This window comes from Rattus norvegicus, chromosome 16 (genome assembly GCF_021556685.1).
Source record: "Rattus norvegicus strain SHRSP/BbbUtx chromosome 16, alternate assembly SHRSP_T2T, whole genome shotgun sequence".
Taxonomy (NCBI): Eukaryota; Metazoa; Chordata; class Mammalia; order Rodentia; family Muridae; genus Rattus; species Rattus norvegicus.
The window spans coordinates 8,992,241-9,014,741 of NC_141549.1; the positions used below are offsets into that span (position 1 = coordinate 8,992,241).

Sequence of the window (22,501 nt, forward strand, 5' to 3'; positions counted from 1 at the left end):
GCCTCCAAGTGCTAGGATTATGCTCTTGTGGTACCATTACCATCTTTGGCCATTGCTTTTAGAATTCCTCTTTTATTCTTCCTGGATTCAACTCCTATTTCCTCTCCTACCGTCTTTGTCCACACTATCCATCGATTCTGGGTTGGGGGTCCCTCTCCTGCGTTGTTGTTCATTGTGAGACGAGCATTACAATGAAGCTAATGAACCTATCCAGGACTTGATATGAGTAGGCTTGGTTTTGGTGTGTAGTAAGAATGGTCGCACTTGTAGCTCATCTCCAGTTACAAGGACAGCATGACTAGCTATGGACATAGTGTCTTGCATTGACCTTCAGGATATATTCATTATGTAAGCAATACTTTGTATTCCTTTACCAACAACACCCTTCTTGCCTCTGGTAATTGCCATTCTACAGTCTGCTGCTATGCATGTGGTTTTGTATTCTATATAATTGAGATACTGCAGTTTTGGCTTTCTGTAGCTGGCTTATTTTACTTAGCATAATGTCCTCTAGGTTTATTCATGTTGTAAATGGTACACTTTTCTCCTTTTATGATGACTGTTGCATGATATTGATGTTTACAGTATTTTATTTATCTATTTTTTTGACAGGCAGGTAGGTAGGTTCCGCATCTTGGCTCCTGAGAGTCTTGCTGCAGGGGTCAGGGGTGCATGTGTCCTTTTAAGATATTCAGTTCACTCATCTTGAGTACAACATACCTACCAGTGGGATTTCAGGACTTTCTGATAGTTCTAAGTTTTGCATAGAAACACCATACTGTTTCTATAACGGTGTTTTCCTATCTGTACCCCTACCAATAACAGCACATGGCGAAGGCTTTCTAGCACCCTTGCCAGCACCTGCTCTCTTCCGTCTTTTTGGTAGTAGCAGTCTTAACCGGTGCGTGGTCACACTCTTGGTGCTTCTGACTTTGATTTTCCTACTAGCCCTTATCAGAGAAATCCCCTCCTCCTCTAGGTTTCCTCTCTCTCGTTTCTTTTGCTTTACAGGAACTTTAATTTGATGCTTGCTTATTTTTGCCTCTGTTACTTTTACTTTCAGTGTCATATTAAAAACCCATTACTCAAACAAGTTCCAAGAATTTCTCGCAGTAGTGGTTTTATAGTCTTGGTCTTATATTTTAAGATAATATAAATTTATATTTATAAATTTTGACAATTTGTTTTTAATTTAGGTTAGGGATACAATGTTATTTTTCTGAATATGGATCCCGGTTTCTCTAATATCACTTATGAAAGTGATTAACTTTTTAAAAAAATGTTGATTATTCTTCTTTTTTAGAATTTCATTCATGAGCACTATAATTTCCACCCCTACCTTTCCTACACACACACACACACACACACACACACACACACACACACACACACACACACGTCTCATGGCTTCTGTTGCTGTGGTAAAGTACCATCAGCACTGTTTTTGTTGGTGTTACTAGTGCTGTGATAAAACCGTGATCAAATCAACGTTGGAAGGAACGGGTTTGTTCACCTTACACTTCCACATCACAGTCAGTCATCAAAAGAAGTCAGAAACTCATGCAGGGCAGGAACCTGGAGGTAGGAGCTGATGCACAGGCCTTGAAGGGGTACTGCTTACTGGCTCCTCGTGGCTTGCTCAGTCTGATCTTTTACAGAAGTCAGGACCACCAGCCCAGGCTAGCACCACCCACATCAATCACTAATAAAAAATTCCCGTAGGCTCACCTCCAGGCCAACCTAGTAGTCACTGTTTTTTCAATTGGAGTTCTTTCCATATAGTTCCAGCTTGTATCTGGTTGACAAAAACCTTTAGGTTATACCAACCAACCTACTGAGCCCATTTAGTCTTATTTTTATGTCCATGTATTTAGGGATGGCCACTTGGGGTTAGGTAATCTGTCAGAGAGCTCGTCTCTGGAGAAGACTGTTTCTCCTTCTCAGTGACAGTATTGTTCTTCATCTAAGGCTGAGGCCGTCACGACACCAGTTTCATTTAGGCATCAATGTTGAGATTTCATGGATGCAACTATAGCGACCTGTCTTTCATATCTAGAGACACCATCTAGCATGAGCTATCCTGATTATCTGCCTCTTGCTGTCTTTCACCTTCCTCTTTCACAATGTTCTCTGCGCCTTAGGTGTGTGTATGGTTGTATTGGACAAACTGCAGTTCGGCAACCTGAACTCACTTATCCTCAGCATTATGACCAAATGACCAAATGCTGGTCTCTGTAGTAGCTTTAATCTGCTGCAAAAAGAAGCTTCTTTGGTGAGGGGTAAGAGCTACACTTACCTGTGGGCATAGGAGTCATATTCAGAAGTTAGAAATTGTATTAGTTCAGGAAAATGGCAGTAGGAGCTTCTCTTCCAGTCTTTGCCTCTGTATCCATGAGTGATTGTCTAGGTGCACCGTGCCGGGCACGAGAGACTACCTTTTTCTTTTTTGTTTATTCTTGTCCCCCTTGAGAAATATCAGTTGACAGTCAAAATGTGGATTTATTTCTGTGCTGTAGACTTTGTTCTGTTAGCCTGTGTGTATGTTTTTATGCTGATAGCATACTATTTTGATTGTAATAGCTATCTATAGCTCTGTAAAGTCCTTTGAAATCAGGAAGTGTGATGGATTTAGCTTTTTCTTCTTGCTTAAGATTGCTTGGTCTTTTCAGGATCCCTTGTAATTATTGCCTTAGAGGGGCAAGCCAAGCTCTCCTTCAGGTCCCCTTTTGTGCTCAGACAGACCAGGTGGCCCCTCCCTTTCTCTTGGTGATTTACTTAGCAGATGAATTATTCTCAGCTTTCCCCTTTTAGTATAGACAAGCTATGGACTACATATTGGTAATTATAGCTTTTATTGTAAGTACACAGGGTCGGCAAGCTTGACATAGGGTGTCTGGATGTTTTTCTATTGCTGTATCATTTTCCAGAATACCAGCAGTATGCTCTTAAACTATAAAACCCACCAGCAGTTGTGGAATCATGGCAAAAATAAATGTTATTAATTTGATGTAAAATTGCTGCTCTGGGTTTCTTATTATTTTTATTTCTCAGATGTCTAGGGTTATTTTGCTGTATTTGTTTTAGCTCAATCTTTTTGGGATATTGTCTCTCTAGAATGTATCCCTGACTGTCCTGGAACTCACTGTGTAGAACAGGCTAGCCATAACTCACAGATATCCTCCTGCTGCATGGACTCTGCAATACAGAATAATTTTCTTTTATAGCTCTCAATATGTAGGTTCTGTAGGCTGTTACTTAAAATTTCCCTGAAGAATATTGTATTAAAAATATGGCAATAAGAAAAAAACGGAATTGCTTAGAAATCAGCTTCATAAGTATAATGTTAGGAAACAAAATACTCTTTGATGTTGACTTTTCAAGGCAGAGGGAAGAAATTAACATATGAGAAAAACACAGATGATTTGAAAAGTAGGTGAGAAACTTTCACTAGCTTGACTTCTCACTCGGACTTCAGTTTCCCTTAGTGCTTCTCATTTGATCAAGTCTTTGTTTCTTTTTGCTCAGGAAGAGATAATGATGAACATGAGGGTGACTCAGATGACCTGAATCTCCAGAAGTCTTTGCCTTCATCAAGTCAGCAAAAGACACCTACAAAACCGGTAAACCAAAGGGGCGGGCTTTCTGCTAACTGCTGCTGGTAGTTCTTAGACCAGGAAGATAAGTATATATTTACTTTTCTTACTACAGTTACTTCTGATTTAACAAGAATACTTCTGATAATACAAATGACCAAAATAGGAATTGAAAAGATTGGAGGGTCTTGTTTTTGCCAATCTAAAGGAAACTTCTTTCATTGCTACTCTAGAAATTTTACTTGTTTTGACATTCATGCTATTTTGTGTTACTGACAGGTACAAAATAAAAAATCTCATGAAGTGTGAAGAACACTTAGATATATTGATGATGTTTTTTATTGATAAAAACCATATGGTACAATGTCTTCAAATTATGGAAAGGCAAGCTTGTAAGTAATCCTTAGCATACACCATCTTTTAGAAGCTGCTCAGGGATACAGTCAAGATGGGAAGTATTATTTAAGCTTGTAGGTGCTTTGTGCAGGGCCTTGAAGGAGAGCTGAGGCTTGTGTTTCTCATATAACCCCCTCCCTCAGCTGGGATCCATGTCTGTAGCATGCCCAGGTGCCTTTTCTTTTCCCCTTCTCCAGTCAGCTGGAGCTTGGGGACTTAGATGCTGCTGCTCCAACCACTTCCATTTCCTAGAGGGTACAACAAGAAAGTCTGTCCCTGAGCAAGTGCTGCTCTTCTCAGCTCCCTGACGAACTGTCTCTAAGACTGGCAAGAGAGCTGCTAGCGGTGATGTAGCTTGACTGTAGTCTCCTGGAGTCTTGTCTACACTTCTGTTATATGTGTGGTAGACATGTCAAGGTCATCACCACAACTGGCTTGGAATCTCTAGCTTAGGGTCATGAATGACCGTTAGTCCTCAGAATGATTGTTTTCTTCAATAAAGATGATTTGAAAGCGAGCAACCTCACAGAATGTCTCCAGGAGCTTTCTTTTTATTAGCACATCTTAACTATAGAGAGTAATGGGTTCATTATGTCATTTTCATGCACTCATAGACTGTATTTTGATCATGTCCTATCCCTAGGCCTTTTTTCCCTAGTTGGAAGCTTAGCTGGACGGGATGTTTCCGAGGCCCCGTTCTCTTTGTTTCAGGGCAGACTGGGTATCTCCTGAACAGCTCTGGTCTCCTCAGCAGTTAGTCTCTCTTCTCCATTCTGTGGGGCAGCGTCATGTTTACTGGTGCTTTTTTTCCCCTCCAAAGTGTATGTTTGTATTTTCCTCTGCCCCACATGCTCTTTTTCTTTATAGACATATGTAAAAGTAGTCACTAATAACCATTCCACAGGTTCAGTGCATACAGACGTGGAATTTCCTGTCTGTGCAGATTGGCCTGGATGCTGAGTTGAAGGGTGCCATGCCTGAGTCATGCCCAGGGGCAGCGTTCTACATTGCTGTATTTTCTAGCTCTTGTATTCTTGATGCCTGTCTATGCCTGTGTTCCCCAAGCCACACCGTGATAGAAATCTCCATTCATGTTTATCCAACAGTAACTTGCTTTTAACACGTCAGTCTATTGGGAGTCTCTGGTGTTTTTACTGCCTATTACAGAACGAAGCTTCCTTGACCAAGCACAGCAGTATATAGGGATAAGCTAATATACGGGAATGAAGAGTTAGTGAGAAGGTAATTTGATGAACACATTGTATACATTAATCCAAACAGTAGCTGTAGCTTCCCTACTAGGATCTAGGACATTTCCAGCCTAAGGCTTTTGACCATATTTATGAAATATGATTTGCTCCCGTGGAATAGGCCTTAGTTCTAATCAGGTAGTTAGCTACCCCCAGGACAGACATGCCACTGTTGTACCTGTGGACAGACAGTCTTTGCTGACGAGTCAGAAGTATAGCCTGCAGTGTCTGTGGCCCAGCAGGATTACTGATGGCATCTCCCACATCCACCCTTCACACTTGCTCAGCCCTGTGAGCACAAGCCAGCAGGCAGCCCCCATCTCAGTCAGAGCTGGGTTTCTGTGTGCAGTACAAACGGTCTTCAGCAGGAGGATTAACGTCATCGCGTTGTAGTGAGCAACCGACCACAGCAGCACTCGCCTGTGCTGCTTTGGGTTTAGGAATGCCTCTGAGTAACAACCTGTGGGAAACAGCCCAGGCCTGGCACTGGAGTCCTCATCCAGTAGCTGTGATTTCTGGGATCATTGTTAGCCACACATACAGAGTAGTTCTGATGATTTGAAATTAGCTTTATGTAACCTTATTTGGTTCCCGTGTATATTTTATTTTAAAACAGTGTCTCCTTATTAGCATAGGCTGACTCTGAACTCATGATTCTCCTGCCTCCCTCTCCTACATCCTAGAATTGTAAGCATGTACCACCATGTTCAACTTGGTTCCTTTATAAATTGGAATACATTTTATGATTCAGTTTTTGTTTATTTTGTCAAGATTTACGGCATTGTAGGAAAAGTTTTGATATGTTTTCCGCTTCTAAGTCGTATCTCAGAGCATTCCTGGATGGCTGCTGGAGTATGTAAGGGGAGATTAACTCGCTTTACCAGAATTTACTTGTATTTCATAAGACAGCTCGATACTGAAACTACTTGCTTTCCTTTTGAGTATGATGTCGCTTAGGAATTGTGTTATTTATAGACTTGTAAATTTGAACTGGAAAATGGTTAAATTTTTGTCTGTTTCTCATTTTTAGCTGTGAAGAAACTGAGGCCTAGGAAGGTGAAGTAATTGGGCCGTGACTATATGGCTCTTCCATAGCAGAGAAAAGACCTTGCTCCTAATATAACTGTGTTCACTTTATCTAGCACGGGTATAGAGTGAAAAACTTAGGCTCCTCAGAAAAAAAATTACCTAACCTTTTCTTCATTTTGTTGTTACTTTGATTCTTTGAGCAATCTCCAAAAGGCCCGCTGTCTTGATATAGATTGTGTTTCTCTTCTTCTTATTGATTGTTAGCTAAGCTCAGTTCACAGCCAGAGACCTGATAGAGCCTTCAGTTTGAATTGTATCCATGTAGAAGAGTTGCTGAATACTTAACTGGATTTTGATTGTGAAATTTTCAAAACATTTTTAGAGATTTATTTATTTTATGTATGTATTTTGCCTACATATACATATCTCAGAGATCGATCTATCTATCTATCTATCTATCTATCTATCTATCTATCTATCTATCTATCTATCTATCGTTATCCATGTGCGTGCCTTGTATCCATGGATGATATTTAATTTTTAATATTTAAGATAGTATTTAATCCCCTAGAATCAAACTAGAGTTATAGATGGTTGTGAGCTGCCAGATGGGTGCTGGGAGCTGAACCTGGGTCGTTTGAAAGAACAACAGTTGTTCGTAAGCCCTGAGCCATCCTACAGCTGCTAGAATAATTTGCCTCTTTAAAAATGAAGTTGTATTGATTTTGAAGTGTGATTTGAAAAGTGTCTTTATGTGACTTTTATCCTGTAATTAATTAAATTCAGTGTTGTCTGCCAGTGAGGCAGGTACAATACAGAATGTTGTCAGTCACTGAAAGAAGAGCGGCCGTCTTCCCTTAGCGGTGCAAGATCTCATAGCGAAGACACCTGTAAAATTACTGCATGTAGATGGCAGACGTCCTAAAGTAAAGATAAACGTGTGCTAAGAACAACTTTATACTCACAGCAAGTAGGATGTCATAAGCACTCACAGAAATTTCTTTTTAGCTCGTAGTAATAAGCAACATTTTCCAAACAGCCAATTTTTATTGGCTTTAGATAACTTGACTGTTTCAAGTTTATTAGTTGTATTTACATAGAACTCTATACTCTATTTTGAAAAATCGGGGAATATTTGCTAAGTCTGTACATTTCAAGTGTCTTTTTATCATTAAAAATTTTATTACTCATACGATTGTACTGTACCAATCATATTTCTTTTAACTATATTTTCCTAAAATTGTGCCTATAATTTGTTTTCTTTCTCATGTCTATAGGTTTTTGGGAATAAAGTGAATTCAGAGAGTGTAAAAACCTCCCACCATATGTCATTCTCGAATAAGTATGACCTTGTTTTTCCAGAGCCTGTAGAAAGGTAAACACCGTATTTACCCAGTGCTCTCTGTTTGGCCTCTGCACATGCCTGCTCCTCTAAATGGACGTGGTGCTAAAGAACCTCAATATCTGATTGTTTTTTCATGATGCAATTCTTTCTAAACATTATTTATCTTTCTTAGGATAGGATATTAATAAGAAAAATAATTTCTCAAAAGATGTACTATCTTTATTATCTCAGTAGATACCAAACTTTTGTGTAAATGTGTGTAGAGCTCTGGAAGGAGACAGTGTTTTAGAAGTAACATAAAGCTCAGTGCACATTTAGATTCCTTAAACTGTTTATCTGTTTTTATTAAATAGATAAAAATTTTATTTTTAATTAATGGTACCAGTAGAATGGTAAATTCTTAGTACTGTGTCTGAAGAAAAACAAAAGGACAGGAGTTTTCTAAAACTTTCTTGTCAAATGTCTAATTTTAGGTATTGTATATTAAATCAAAACCTGTTTGACTAGGGTGTATTTCTAGAGAGATTTACTAATAACATTGGCTATATTCATTAAAATACTACTCTAAAACAATGTAAATATTTTTACATGTGTGTCTGTGTAAAATGTATGTGTATCACATTCACAAGTGCATTAAAGGAACAAAAATATAATAGTGATTCCAAGGTATTTTGAGGCCACATTGTCTGGTGAGCCTATATATACCATTGCCATTCAGATCTTAGTTTAATTAGGCAAACAGACATAAAAAGACATGGTTTCACAGTGAATATTATATAGTCAAAATGCAAAGACTATGCTATAGAAAGTTTATAACTATTTACAGAAAAGTTTTTCACAAACTTAAAAAACTTTAAAAGATTTCATTTTTAATTATGAGTATCTGTGCATGTGTGCATGTGTATCTGTCCTTAGGTGTGCAGGTCCATGGTGATCACAGGTGTCAGATCCTCTGAGGTTGGAATTGGAGGTGGGTGTGAGTACTAGGAAGCAAACTTAGGTCTTCTACAAGAGCACTAAGCACTTTTAACTGCCATCTCTCCAGCCCCTCGTAAGCCTTTTGGAAAAAGATATAATTCTGGATTTAGAATTTAAGTAAATAGAAACCTAGCAGGTAAAAAGAGGGGAGAAAATTTCAGATGTGAGAGATGTTTGAGAAAAGTAAGGGCTTGTGAAGATATCTTACTAATGGCAAGAGTTGTGTCAAGAATGAAATGATGTGTGTGGGTTGGGATAACAGAAAGCTGGAGAAGAAGAGATTTAAAACTAAAGATCTAGTGTTGGCTGGAGTGAAGGAACTCAGGATGTGTGGCTCTAAGCCTTTATATTTTTGTCTATTAAAATTAAAATGAAGCAGTTATATTTGCAGTCCATTCCTCTGACAGTCTGCCTGTCCTCTGTCCTATACTTTATGCCAACCCCTACCTTGAAAGTTACTGAAGGAGAAAGGAGGATGGTTTAGAAAGGTAGGAATGCACATCGATCATATGTTTACAATGGCTCCAAAGATGAGGAGGGGATCGTAAATAATGAAAATGGCCTTCAGAACCAAAGAAAAGACATGGCTAAAGCATGAAGTACAAGTCAAAGATCACTGGAACGATGGTGAAAGTAGGCAGCTATCATACCGTTTGGTGCAGCCAAGGGTCTTTTCTGTGTGGCCTTATAACCATAGTTCATTTTAGGAAGAACTTTTCTAGACATTGAGAATTAAGTCCAGATGTGAAACGAGGAAGATTTGCTAAGTGAGACTGCAAACGAAAGTGTAGGAGCCAAGTGCACAGACAGTTAACTCAGTAGTGAGAGGTCGGGGAGGGAACAGGAAACGAGTATAGTCACTTAAAAACTTGTTAACACTTGTTAGCTCGACAGATGGAGAATCGAATACTTTAGGATATGGAAGAAAATGTAGATAATGAGTTATTGGAAAACAGACAAATCAGAGTTGGATTAATTCCGAACAGGAAGCAGATACAGAGTGATGAGGAAGGTTAATATACTCTGAACAAAAGTTAACCTTAAGTTCTGGTTTGCACCTTCTAGGAGGAAGGAAGGTAATTCTACCCGACTACATGAGGGATGGCTGCAGTGAGCTCAGGGACGGTGATGGCGGCTGTCTGAGGACAGAGCGGTGGCTTCTAGCTTGCTCTGAGAGTCCCAGCTGTGCCCTTACTTGTTGTCCCAGCTCAGGGAGGACAGGATGGATAGGTGCACTGGTCCCAGGTTTTCAAGTCCAGCGCAGGAGGGCAGATGATCAGGTGTTAAGTTTAGAGTTCCCTGGGAGGGAGCAGGTTACACATGGCAAGAGTAGCCATACTCGGCTGGAATGGAATGAAGGTGGCTCTCTGTTGAGCAATGAGGTTATTAGAGATTCTTCTCTAAATGTACAAGTTATGTGTTTTTCTTCTAGTGACAATGATGAGACATTGTGGGATGTCAGAGACCTGTCCCACAGAAACAGGTGGAGCAGTGTGGATCCGGAGTCCGCAGGGCCATCAAAGACTGTCTCCACAGTGCTTTCTGAAAGTAGTAAGCGCTCAGATATTTTTAATAAGAAATGAATGAAAGAGATATGTAAAGAAAATTTAAATGTGGAAATACATTTTTAAGAATTTATATATACTTTTTCTTATATTAAGTTTTTATTTTCAATTTTTTTAAAAGTTAGTATTTAAAGAAATGGATTTTATTAAGCATTTTCATAATGTTTTTACATCCTCCTCTCTGCTACTGGGATTTCCAACCCTGATAAGTCCATATAAAAAACATATAATCCAGTTGTTATAATTATAAGCTATAAGCCTAGATTGGGCAGATATTACACTATACTAATTTATTCCTCATCTGTAAGACCTCTTTGTTACTTGAGGTTCTGGTCCATCATGGCTTCCTCCTCTTTTTTAGCCCCCTCTCCTTCTTGTGTCTCCTTCTCATGCTCTTCTGCCTCTCTACCTGCACCCACTCTCAAGCCTTCAGTTCCCACCTTTTCCCTCCAATGCCTAATCACAGGCTCTGACCTCGATAGAGCAGCCAGAACAGGGAGAAGGTTCACTGAGGTCCCCTGAGCAGACAGGCGCTGCTTGCAGGGAGCGTCCCTTCATGAAGAAGCGGAGTTAGCATCAGAAGACAGACAGCACCTCCTTATTGTCCTCCTGCTTTCCTTGAACCTACTCTGCTGATTCCCCTTTCTCCTTCACCAATAGTCCTGGTTCTGCTTTCAGGCCATATCTACTCTGTTACCTCATCTGCCTCTCAAAATCTCTTCTTTCCCATTCCCTTTTCTTGACCTGTACATACATACTTTAAAAATAAATACACTATTTATTTCATATTTATGAGATCTATTTCTACCCTCGCATCCATTTTATTTTTTCCCAGTCCACCCCCATCTCTCTCCTAGGTCAGAGGCAGTTCTGTTGTGAGAGGTTTCTTGTCCCCACTCAGTAATAAGAGGTTTGTAACAGTGTTGGCCCATTGTAAAGGTGGGCCCAGCACTGTTTCTTTCCCATCCACTTGGAGTACAGTCTTAATTGGACCCTCTTTTCCTACCTGCAGTTGGTCCTCAGTTCCTACAATAGTATTTGCTATAGTTCTGTCTATCGTGAAGACTGGTTTTGTGGGAGCTCGATCCTACTCAGGTGTTATTTATTTTCCATAGTGGTAAAAGCTCCCGTTTTCTGAGGCTATACTACTTGGGAAATGATCCTTTCCGTCCTGTCACATACCCCAGGTTTTCCAATGAGACCTGTTAGATATCTGGGACACTGAGTCCAACTGTGCTCTTGACTTCTTAGGATTCTGTATTATCACACCGGCCCATATCAGTTGTCAGTTCACTGCTTGTGTCTGAGTGTTCACTTCCATGTGTGCAGCTCTTGGTTTCTCTCTTTCCCACTAGCTACCATAAGTGAGATAGTGTTCCAGTTCTCACACTCTTTAGAGGACTCAGCCTTGGACTTCAGATCCTCAGTCGCTCTGCCCTCAGCTGTCTGATAGTTCAGCAAAAGGACAACTTCTTTGGTTTAGCAGCTCATATATATAATAACATGAGTTATATTAGTGATAGCTTTCCATATCTGAAGGAAAAGTAGAACTTTTAATATGACTATAGAATATGAATATATTCCTTTGTAAACATTGTTTTCAAAACAAATAGTTTTGCATATATCAGCTTTTTCAGCCTTGAAGAATAGTAATTAACACCCCATTGTATGACTGCACTGTAATCCATACTATTGATTTCTTGTTGGATTTATAGATGTTTTGATAAATATTATTGAGGCTGACAGTTTAGGAATAATGCTCTTAGATTGAATTTAAAAACCAGAAGGTGTTACTCAGGTCTGCACTAGTGTAACAACAGCATAACCCTGCAAACTCAGTTCAGTGCCTGGACAAGCACAAGATATCCAGAATAAAAATAAGGTACCCAGAAGTTTTAAAAGGAAAGGGGTGGTATTGTGAGCCATAGAAAGAGCACACACTTACATCCTATATATCTGGGACTGTTCTTATTAGTTCTGCCAGCATTCAGACAGAGTGACCTTTTTTGCTTTGTTATGAACGCTAAGTGACAGCTCATGTTTGTGGGGCATGAAATTTGTTTCTTTTCACCAAGAACTTTCATGTCTGATTCTCAACAAACCAAGGGATACTTGAGAGAAATATTTTATTTCTAAGTACACACCTTCTCAGTTTCAGTGTAGACTAAGAAGAGTTGGCTATTAGAGGCCTTAATGACAGAATTAATGTCCTCAGAATGTAAAGAATTACATGTTAACAAGTAAAGGACAACCAATAGAAAATGGGTTAAAGACATTAACAGGCACATTACAGAAGAGAAATAGGAAAAAGTGTTTTAATCTAGTTGTAAATCAGGAAAATGAAAATTCAGTAACAATGAAATAATTATATAAACTATAATGAACAGTATGAACTGACTGGTTTTAAAATACCAAATGTGTTAGGAGTCCATCCTCACAAGCATGTGCCATGGGTGAATGGTTTTCAGTTGTACACAGTGCATTTATAATCTTTGCCCAGAAGAGGAAGTAATTCTGTTTTTGATCTTTTCTAACTTACATTCCCTTTACTATCTTGTAAAGGAGAAAGATAGTTTATTTTTATCATGTATTCATATTGAAGAGAGAGAAAGTCTTATACCTATTATATTTGTGCTGAATATGCCCTCAATAATGATTTTCTCTTTTCTTTCACATCAGCAAGCATTTCATTTGATTGTGGCATGTATGTGCTTGTGTAGTTGAACCCAATTAAATATTTAAATTGATCCAGTAGTTGTGGTGCATTCCTCACTACCGGCCCCAGTGTTCTGGGTTCCTAAATGAAAGACACACACAGACACAGACACACAGACACACACACACACAGACACACACACACAGACACACACACAGACACACACAGACACACACACATACACACATACACAGACACACATACACAGACACACACACAGACATACACACATACAGACACACACACATACACACACAGACACACACAGACACACACACATACACACATACACACACAGACACACAGACACACACACATACACACATACACACACACACACACACACACACACACACACACACAACACACACAGAGCCTTTATATTTTGATATGCCTAGAATAGCTCAATGGCTGGGCCACTTCCTAAACTCCACATGACTAGCCCACCTCCCTCCAATATTCCCAGTTAGATCTATATTCTGTCTTTGCTGCTCTCTTGGGGCCCCTCTTCCCTGGTTGTACATAATGGCAGTTATGCTTTCTGTCCCACAGCTTCTCAAGCAGAGCATCTTTCCTCGCCTTCTTATGACATGGCGGATCTCCTTCCCCTTCCTCTTTCCTCTCTGTCCCTAACCCAGGAATCCTAAACATCCCACCCCTGTCTGCCCTTCCCAGCCCTTGGCTGCTGGCAACGTTATTTACCAATCAGAACGTGGGACAGGGCACCCCAGTGTCTTACATGCTGACGTGTAGATTCTCATTGTCACACAAACAATTTTGGGGACCCAAATTAACATTATATAAGTAGCATTCAGCTAAACCCACTACATTCCCCCTTTTGTCCATTTAAAAAGGCTCTTTTCTCTCAGATAAACGTTGAACATAATTATAACAATTATGCAAATTGTAAATATGATATGTGCCTCTAACATCCAGTCTACCATATTTGGCAGTTTAGATAAATTATTCTATCATCTATCCTAACTTAGAGTTTGCAATTCTGTATGTGGATTGTTGATTTTAACTTGTACTACCATCTGAAAACCATCCTTTCAAATTAGATAATCTTCCTTAATGATAAACAACATAAGTTTGATTATGAGACTATAACTAGTCTTCAATCCCACCAGAGATCTGAGAATAAATTAAATATTACCTGAATATGTAGGAAGCCCAAAAATATAGCTTCAAAATCTTAAACAATTTGTAGAGACAGCTGGCTGCCTGGACAGTCCCCATATTACTTATAATGTTGGAACATCTGTCTTTGCCTTCTGGCCCAGAACCATTTGACAAATCTTAAGTGAAGCAGAAATTATGAAGGACTATCTTGTCTTGTCTTGGCAGAGCTAAGCTGTTGACTATCCCACATCGTGTGTTCTTTCCTAAACAGTATTTTTTGTCTGCAGATGAATTAGGGAAACTCTTGCCCAGTGGCTACCTTGCCACAATTGTAGCAACTCCATATGAGGTACTGATACTCAGTATCTTCTTTGAAGTGGGATGGGGGTACGGATCAGGAGCAGACGTGCCTTTGAGTCGAAAAAAATCTATTAGTAATGAGATGTTTTTAAATGCCACATTTGTGGATTTCTGATGCTTTGGAAGACTCTCTAACTATATAAAGTATATCTGAACTGTTAAACCTTGACTACTCTTAGCTATTTCCATTTGAATAATGTTGGAAACACCTTACTATAATTAAATAAGAATCTAATATGACGATGAGTTTATTATCTGGCCCATAACTCGCATTACTTAATCATCCTAAACAGTTTGTAATGGCAGCTATAGAAGGACTGCGGCTAAGCCTTGTGTTCTTAAATGAGTTGCATAGGCACGATGCCTATCTGAGAGTAACAATACTAATTTTAAACTTTGCATCAATATATAAAAATTTATGCTAATGAAAACCTTAACCCTGTAACAGTATATAAATTCTGTACCAGTGTAAGAAAATACAATATCAATTCTATATCAAAATGTATAAAGATTTCTACCAATATAAGATCATGGCTATAAAATGTTTTAAGAATAAATTTAGTAATCCATTTTCATTATCTAATTTTTTTATAATATTACTCTATCTTCCTTTTTTCCTTTCTTTCTTCCCTTTTCATAAGAAATGATAGAGAAGAGGAAAGACAAGACAGAAGTCCCTAAGTCTAAGCTCTCTATTTAGTTTCCTCCCTATGACCCTATGAATTATGACCATCTCCAAATTATGCCTTAAAATGATAACCTATCTGTAATTTATAAAATAACCAAAACCAGAAACCCAAACCCAAGGAATCAGAATGACAACTCTCCATTGTTGCCTTGTGCTGAATTGGGGAGGTGAATTTTTTTAAGGTGTGGGAAAGGGAAGAGAAATTGGCAAAATTATTTAGACTTAAGAAAGCTAGCTTTAGCACTTGTTATCCAGTCTCTGTATGCCTAGAAAGTTCAGGGCTTGACTGAAGCTCTGACTGGATCCATCGGGAAGGCTGGATGTATAGAGGTCATGGGGAATCACCAGGTATTCCTGAAGCTATTGTGGAGGCAAGTCTCTGGCAGCAGCATCAGGTAAGGTGAAATCAGGCAGAGCTGGAAGAGCAGGTCATTTCAGTGTCCCTGAGGATGAATCTTGCCAGAGCTTCATCCTTATGTTTCATTCTTACACTATAAATCTTACAACCAAATTTTTATGACTATAAATATATTTGTATGGATTGTAATGTGCACAGATCAGTTAAGGATGAATTTTTTGCTCCTTGTTTGAGCAGGTTAAAGAACTGTCTTTTTTATGACTTAATTTGATCAGTAACCAATTGTGATAAATCCTTTATAGGGCGTGATGAGTCTTAAGGATTCCATAACCAACATGATTTATTGGTAATTTTAACTGAAGTTTTGGCTAGAGATATTTTTGTCTGAGACAGTTTCGTCCTGTTCCCTTGTGGAACAATCAGCAAATCCTGTTACCTGTCCTGTTTGCTCATCTTGAATTTTTCTTTCTTGTCTGTAGCCAATATCTTCAGGGGTCTTCCCCATCCTATCTGGTCCATAGCACTTTGGAAGGGGTCCACAGCCTTTTCTTTCCTGTTAACACAAAAACAGAGCCTCTCTCGCAAAACAGTATGTCCTTTGTCTGGTAACCTGAAATCCATGGGTTCAAAATAGCAGCCTTTGTTTCTCTTGACTGCTACATTGTGCCTCTCTCCAGAGGACCAGCAATATTAATACCACCAAACTTAAATCCACCTCACCTTGACAGTCAAAACAACTAAGCAGTTAAGGCAATCTTAAACAATTACTATTGTCTGTTGAGACAGGGTTCCTTCCCCATCTCCTGCCTTTGTTCCTTGTTTGTTTTTGAGATCAAAGGCCTATATTTATTCATCTATGCATACTTTAAAAATTAAGCAATTTCCATTTATTCTTCCCTTCTGTGGATCTCGATACCTCTGTAGGTATGTATATGTATATCACCTTTCTCTTCATATGGATTGAATTAATATCCTTTCCTATTTAACTTCAATTAAATTCCCTTCTATTTACTGTATAAACCCAGATGTAAATGCTTGTCACTGAGCAGACTCGGGTTTTTCTACCCTCCCCCTTTATCTGCCACTCATGTGGTTTTCTGTGCTCACTACACTAGCTAGTTAACAATACTAATGAGAAGGAAGAGTGGACACCTTTGCTAAGAGTCTCCACTTTGGTCAAGAAATAACTCTAGGATAATGCTTAGTACTATCTTGTTAATGCTATTCTTCAGTTTGAAGAATTATCATATGAAGACATATCCATTGTAAACACTCATGCACCAAATCATGGGGTCCCTGATTTCATGAAACAATATTGAAGGACTTGAAAGACCACAACTTTTTGAATAAGACCCCAAAGGGACTCTGTGCAAAACTGGTTACCTGCAAAGAATAGAATTAGGTCTGTTATCACTCGTCCTGAACAATACTAAGTTTAAACTGCATTAAGGACCTTAAGTTAAAACCTGAAAGGCTGAACCAGTAACAGGGAATACTAATAGATAGGAATTTGAGAACAGAACCCTAATAGCACAGAAAATAGACTCAAGAATTCACAAATGTGCTTAAATGAAATAAGAGCCTTCTGTGTACAAAGGGATCCAGAATGAAGCAATGACCTACAGATTGGGAGAGAATCTTTGCCAGCTTCACTTCAGACAAGCTGTTAGCATTTAAACTATGCAAAGAAATCCATATATATATCATCACAAAGAAGATGCTGAAAAGGTGTGGAAAAGAGGAATCCTTACTCATTGTTGGTGGGAGTGTAAACTGGGGCAGCTACTTGAGAAATCTGCAATTTCTAAAAAACTAAAAGTATCACTAACCTATGAACTAGGAGACTACACAAGAGGTGTTTGTCCATGTTGACGGATGTTCTATTCTCAATGTTAAGGAAGTAGAATCAGCATAGTTGTGGCCATTAACAGATGAGTATATAATACAAATGTAATACAAATACACAATAAAAATTACTCAATTATTTAATTCATAGGAAAAAACATAAGGATTGGAAACAGTTTCATTAAACAGGGTAATCCAGACTTAAAAAACAAGTGCCACATTTTCCTTCTTGTAATGGATCTCAACTTTTAACATTGTTTTCTGGGCGAATTTCTTGAAACACTTTTATGTTTTCTTGAAGTAAATAATTTTGTAATTTAATGTCAGACATTGAAGCATTTGGTCCATTTGGAGGTTTACACAATTACAATGCCATCCTCTGCTACATATGTGGCTGGAGTCATAGGTCCCTCCATGTGTACCCGTTAGTTGGTGGTTTGGTCCCTGGGAGCTCTGGTGGGGTCTGATTGGTTGATATTGATGTTCTTCCTGTGGTGTTGCAAACCCCTTCAGCTCCTTCAGTCTTTTCTCTAACTCCTCCATTGGGGTTCCTTGTTCAGTCCGATGGTTATCTGCAACCATCCTCATCTGTGTGAGTAGGGCTCTGTCAAAGCCTCTCAGGAGTCACCCATTATGGCTCCTGTCAGCAAACACTTCTTGGCATCAACAATAGTGACTGGGTTTGGTGCCTGCATATGGAATGGATCCCCAGGTGGGGCAATCTCTGGATGACCTTTACTTCAGTCCCTGCTCCACGCTGTGTCCCTGTATTTCCTCTCGTGAGTATTTTATTCTCCTTTCTAAGAAGGACTGAAGCATCTACATTTTAGTCTTCCTTCTTCATGGACTTCTTAAGATCTGTGAATTTTTTCTTAGGTATTCCAAGCTTTTGGGATAATATCCACTTACCAATGAGTGCATACCATGTGTGTTGTTTTGTGACTGGGTTACCTCACTCAGGATGATATTTTCTAGTTCCATCCATTTGCCTATGAATTTCATGAAGTCATTGTTTTTGATAGCTGAGTAATATTCCATTGTGTGGATGTACCACATTTTCTGTATCCATTCCTCTGTTGAAGGGCATCTGGGTTCTTTCCAGCTTCTGGCTATTATAAATAAGGCTGCTATGAACATAGTGGAGCACGTGTCCTTGTTATATGCTGGAGCATCTTTTGGATATATGCCCAAGAGAGGTATAGCTGGGTCCTCAGGTACTATGTTCAGTTTGCTAAGGAACTGCCAGACTGATTTCCAGAGTGGCTGTACCAGCTTGCAGTCCCACCAACAATGGAGGAGTGTTCCTCATTCTCCACATCCTCTCCAGCATCTGCTGTCACCTGAGTTTTAATCTTAGCCATTCTCTCTGGTGTGAGGTGGAATCTCAGGGTTGTTTTGATTTGCATTTCCTGATGACTAAGGATGTTGAACATTTCTTTAGGTGCTTCTCAGCCATTCAATATTCCTCAGCTGAGAATTCTTTGCTTAGTTCTGTACTCCATTTTTAATAGGGTTATTTGACTCTCTGGAGTCAAATAAAATAAAATGAAATCTTCTTGATTTCATTATATGTATTAAATATTAGCCCTCTGTGGTATGTAGGATTGGTAAAGATCTTTTCCCAATCTGTTGGTTACCATTTTGTCCTAATGACAGAGTCCTTTGCCTTACAGAAGCTTTGCAATTTTATGAGGTCCCATTTGTCGATTCTTGATCTTACAGCATAAGCCACTGATATTCTGTTCAAGAAAATTTCCCCAGTGCCCATTTGTTCGAGTATCTTCCCCACTTTTTCTTCTATTAGTTTGAGTGTATCTGGTTTTATGTGGAGGTCTTTAATCTACTTGGACTTGAGCTTTGTACAGGGTGATAAGAATGGATTGATTTGCATTCTTCTACATGCTGATCTCTAGTTGCAAATGAAGCATACCTGTGTTTAGGTATGGACCTTGAATCCTGATCTATCTAAGATTTTATCATGAAGGGGTGTTGAATTTTGTCAAATGCTTTCTCAGCATCTAATGAAATAATCATGTATTTTATATTTCTTTGATTTTGTTTATATAGTGTTACATTGATGGATTTCTGTATATTGAACCATCCATCCATTCCTGAGATGAAGCCTACTTGATCATGGTGAATGACTGTTTCGATGTGTTCTTGGATTTTGTTTGTGAGAATTTTATTGAGTATTTTTACATCGATATTCATAAGGGAAATTATTCTGAATTTCACTTTTTTTGTTGGGCCTTTGTGTAGTTTAGGTATAAGCATAATTGTGGCTTCAAAGAACCAATTGGATAGTGTTCCTTCTGTTTCTATTTTGTGGAATAGTTTGGAAAGTACTGGTATTAGGTATTCTATGAAGGTCTGATAGAATTCTGCACTGAACCCATCTGGTCCTGGACTTGTTTTGGTTGGGAGACTTTTAATGATTTATTTACTATTTATTTATGAGTTATGGGACTGTTTTAGGTGGATTTTTTGATCCCGATTTAACTTTGATACCTGATATTTATCTAGAAAACTGTCCATTTCCTCCAGATTTTCCAGTTGTATTGATACATGCTTTTGTAGTAGGATCTGATAATTTTTTGTTTCCTCAGTTTCTGTTGTTATGTCTCCCTTTTCATTTTTGATTTTGTTCATTTGAATATTGTCTCTGTATCCTTGTTTAGTCTGGCTAATGGTTTATCTGTCTAGTTGACTTTTTTCCAAGAACCAGCTCCTGCTTTTGTGGATTCTTTGTATAGTTTTTTTTTTCTATTTGGTTGATCTCAGCTCTGAGTTTGATTATTTCCTGCCATCTACTCCTTTGGGTGTATTTGCTTCTTTTTTTCTATAGCTTTCAGGTGTGCTGTCAAGCTGCTAGTGTAGGCTCTCTCCAATTTCTTTTTGGAGGCACTCAGAGCTATGAGTTTTCCTCTTAGCACTGCTTTCATTGATTTCCGTAAGTGTTGGTATGTTGTACCTTCATTTTCATTAAATTGTAAATCGTCTTTAATTTCTTTATTTCTTCCTTGTCCCAAGTTGTCATTGTGTAGACACAGCTTCCATGTGTACGTGGGCTTTCTGTTGTTTTTGTTACTGTGGACCAGCCTTAGTCCATGGTGATCTTATAGAATGCATGAGGTTACTTCAATCTTCTTGTATCTGTTGAGGACTGTTTTGTGTCCAATTATATGGTCAATTTTTGAGAAGGTAACATGAGGTACTGAGAAGAAGGTATATTCTTTTATTTTAAGGATGAAATGTTCTATAAATGTCTGTTAAATCCATTTGGTTCATAATTTCCATTAGATTCACTGTGTCTTTGTTTAATTTCTGTTTCCATGATCTGTCTGTTGATGACCGTGGGGTTTTGAAGTCTCCTACTATTATTGTGTGTGGTGCAATGTATGTTTTGAGCTTTAGTAAAATATCTTTTATGAATGTGGTTGCCCCTTCATTTGGAGCATAGATGTTCATGATTGCTAGTTCATCTTGGTAGGTTTTTTCTTTGATGATTATTAAGTCTCCTTCCTAATCTTTTTGATAACTTTTGGTTGAAAGTTGATTTTATTTGAAATTAGAATATTTACTTCAGCTTGTTTCTTTGGACCATTTGCTTGGAAAAAATTTTCCCAGCCTCTTATTCTTAGGTAGTGTATGTCTTTGTCACTGAGGTGTGTTTCTTGTATGCAGCAAAATGCTGTGTCCTGTTTACATATCCAGTCTGTTAGTCTGTGTCTTTTTATTGGGGAATTGAGTGCATTAATGTTAAGAGATATAAGTATCAGTGATTGTTTCCTGTCATTTTCATTGTTAGAGTGGAATTATGTTTGTGTGTCTTTCTTCTTTTCGGTTTGTTGCAAGGAGATTACTTTCTTGCTTTTTCTAAGATATAGTTTCTCTCCTTGTGTTGGAGTTTTCCATCTATTATCGTTTGTAGGGCTGGATTTGTGGAAAAATATTATGCAGACTTGGTTTTGTCATGGAATATCTTGGTTTCTCCATCTATGTTAATTGAGAGTGTTGCTGAATATAGTAAACTAGGCTGGCATGTGTGTTCTCTTAGGGTCTGTATGATATCTGTCCAGGATCTTCCTGCTTTCATAGTCTCTGGTGAGAAGTCTGGTATAAATCTGATAGGTCTGCCTTTATATGTTACTTGACCTTTTCCCTTACTGCAGTTAATTTTTTTGCTTTGTTTTGTGTATTTGGTGTTTTGATTATTATGTGGTGGGAGGAATTTCTTTTCTGGTCCAATATCTTTGGAGTTCTTTGTGCTTCTAGTATATTTATGAGCATCCATTTTTTTTTTAGGTTAGGGAAGTTTTCTTCTATAATTTTGTTGAAGATATTTATTGGCCCTTTTTCTTCACTCTCTTCTATACCTATTATCCTTAGGTTTGATCTTCTCATTGTGTCCTGAATTTCCTGGATGTTTTGGGTTAGGGGTTTTTTGCTTTTTGCATTTTCTTTGACTTTGTGTCAATGTTTTCTACGGTATCTATTGCCCCTGAGATTCTCTCTTCAGTCTCCTGTATTCTGTTGGTGATGCTTGTGTCTAAGACTCCTGATCTCTTTCCTAGGTTTTCTATCTCCAGTGTTGTCTCCCTTTGTGAATTCTTCTTTCTTTATTGTTTCTATTTCCATTTTTAGATCCTGGATAGTTTTGTTCAATTCCTTCTTCACCTGTTCGTTTGAGTTTTCCTGTAATTCTTTAAGGGCTTCTACTTGTTTACCTGTGTTCTCCTGTATTTCTTTAAGGGAGTTATGTATGTCCTTCTTAAAGTACTCTAACTTCATCATGAGATGTGATTTTTAAATCAGAATCGTACTTTTCTGGTGTCTTGGGGTATCCAGGACTTGCTATAGTGGGAGAACTGGGTTCTGATGATGCCAAGTAGCCTTGGTTTCTGTTGCTTAGGTTCTTGAACTTGCCTCTCACCATCTGGTTATCGCTGATGCTGTCTCTAACTGGAGTTTGTCCCTCTTGTAGGCCTGTGAGCCTGTGATCTTTGGAGTGAGAGTGCTCCTGGGAGACCAACTTTCTCTGGGTAGCTTTTGGGTCTGGAGTGCTGTGGGATATATATAAACCCAGCTCTGGCAAGGATGGAGACTGGAAGCGTCCTGTCCTAGGCCACCCTGGGGCTCCCCCTCCTTGTGCTCTCCCAGCATGTCTCTCCTTGTACAGTCAGTAAAGAGAAAGTGGGGTTCTACATGTGGGCTGAGGGCTTAGGAGGGAAAGTGCTCCTGCCAGACTTGCAGGCA

At 38.7% G+C, this 22,501-nt stretch overlaps 1 protein-coding gene across 6 annotated transcripts in view; it reads left to right on the plus strand.

Annotated features, from left to right (window-relative positions):
* The window catches only part of Ptpn20 (protein tyrosine phosphatase, non-receptor type 20), a 64,486-nt gene that overhangs the window by 10,496 nt on the left and 31,489 nt on the right, over positions 1 to 22,501 (plus strand). For all 6 annotated transcript variants that reach the window (XM_087588227.1, XM_087588223.1, XM_087588225.1 and 3 more), the window contains 3 exons: positions 3,526 to 3,620; positions 7,546 to 7,643; positions 10,024 to 10,142. In XM_087588227.1, coding sequence (XP_087444353.1) covers positions 3,526 to 3,620; positions 7,546 to 7,643; positions 10,024 to 10,142 — 312 coding nt within the window. The remainder of the gene's footprint in view (positions 1 to 3,525; positions 3,621 to 7,545; positions 7,644 to 10,023; positions 10,143 to 22,501) is intronic.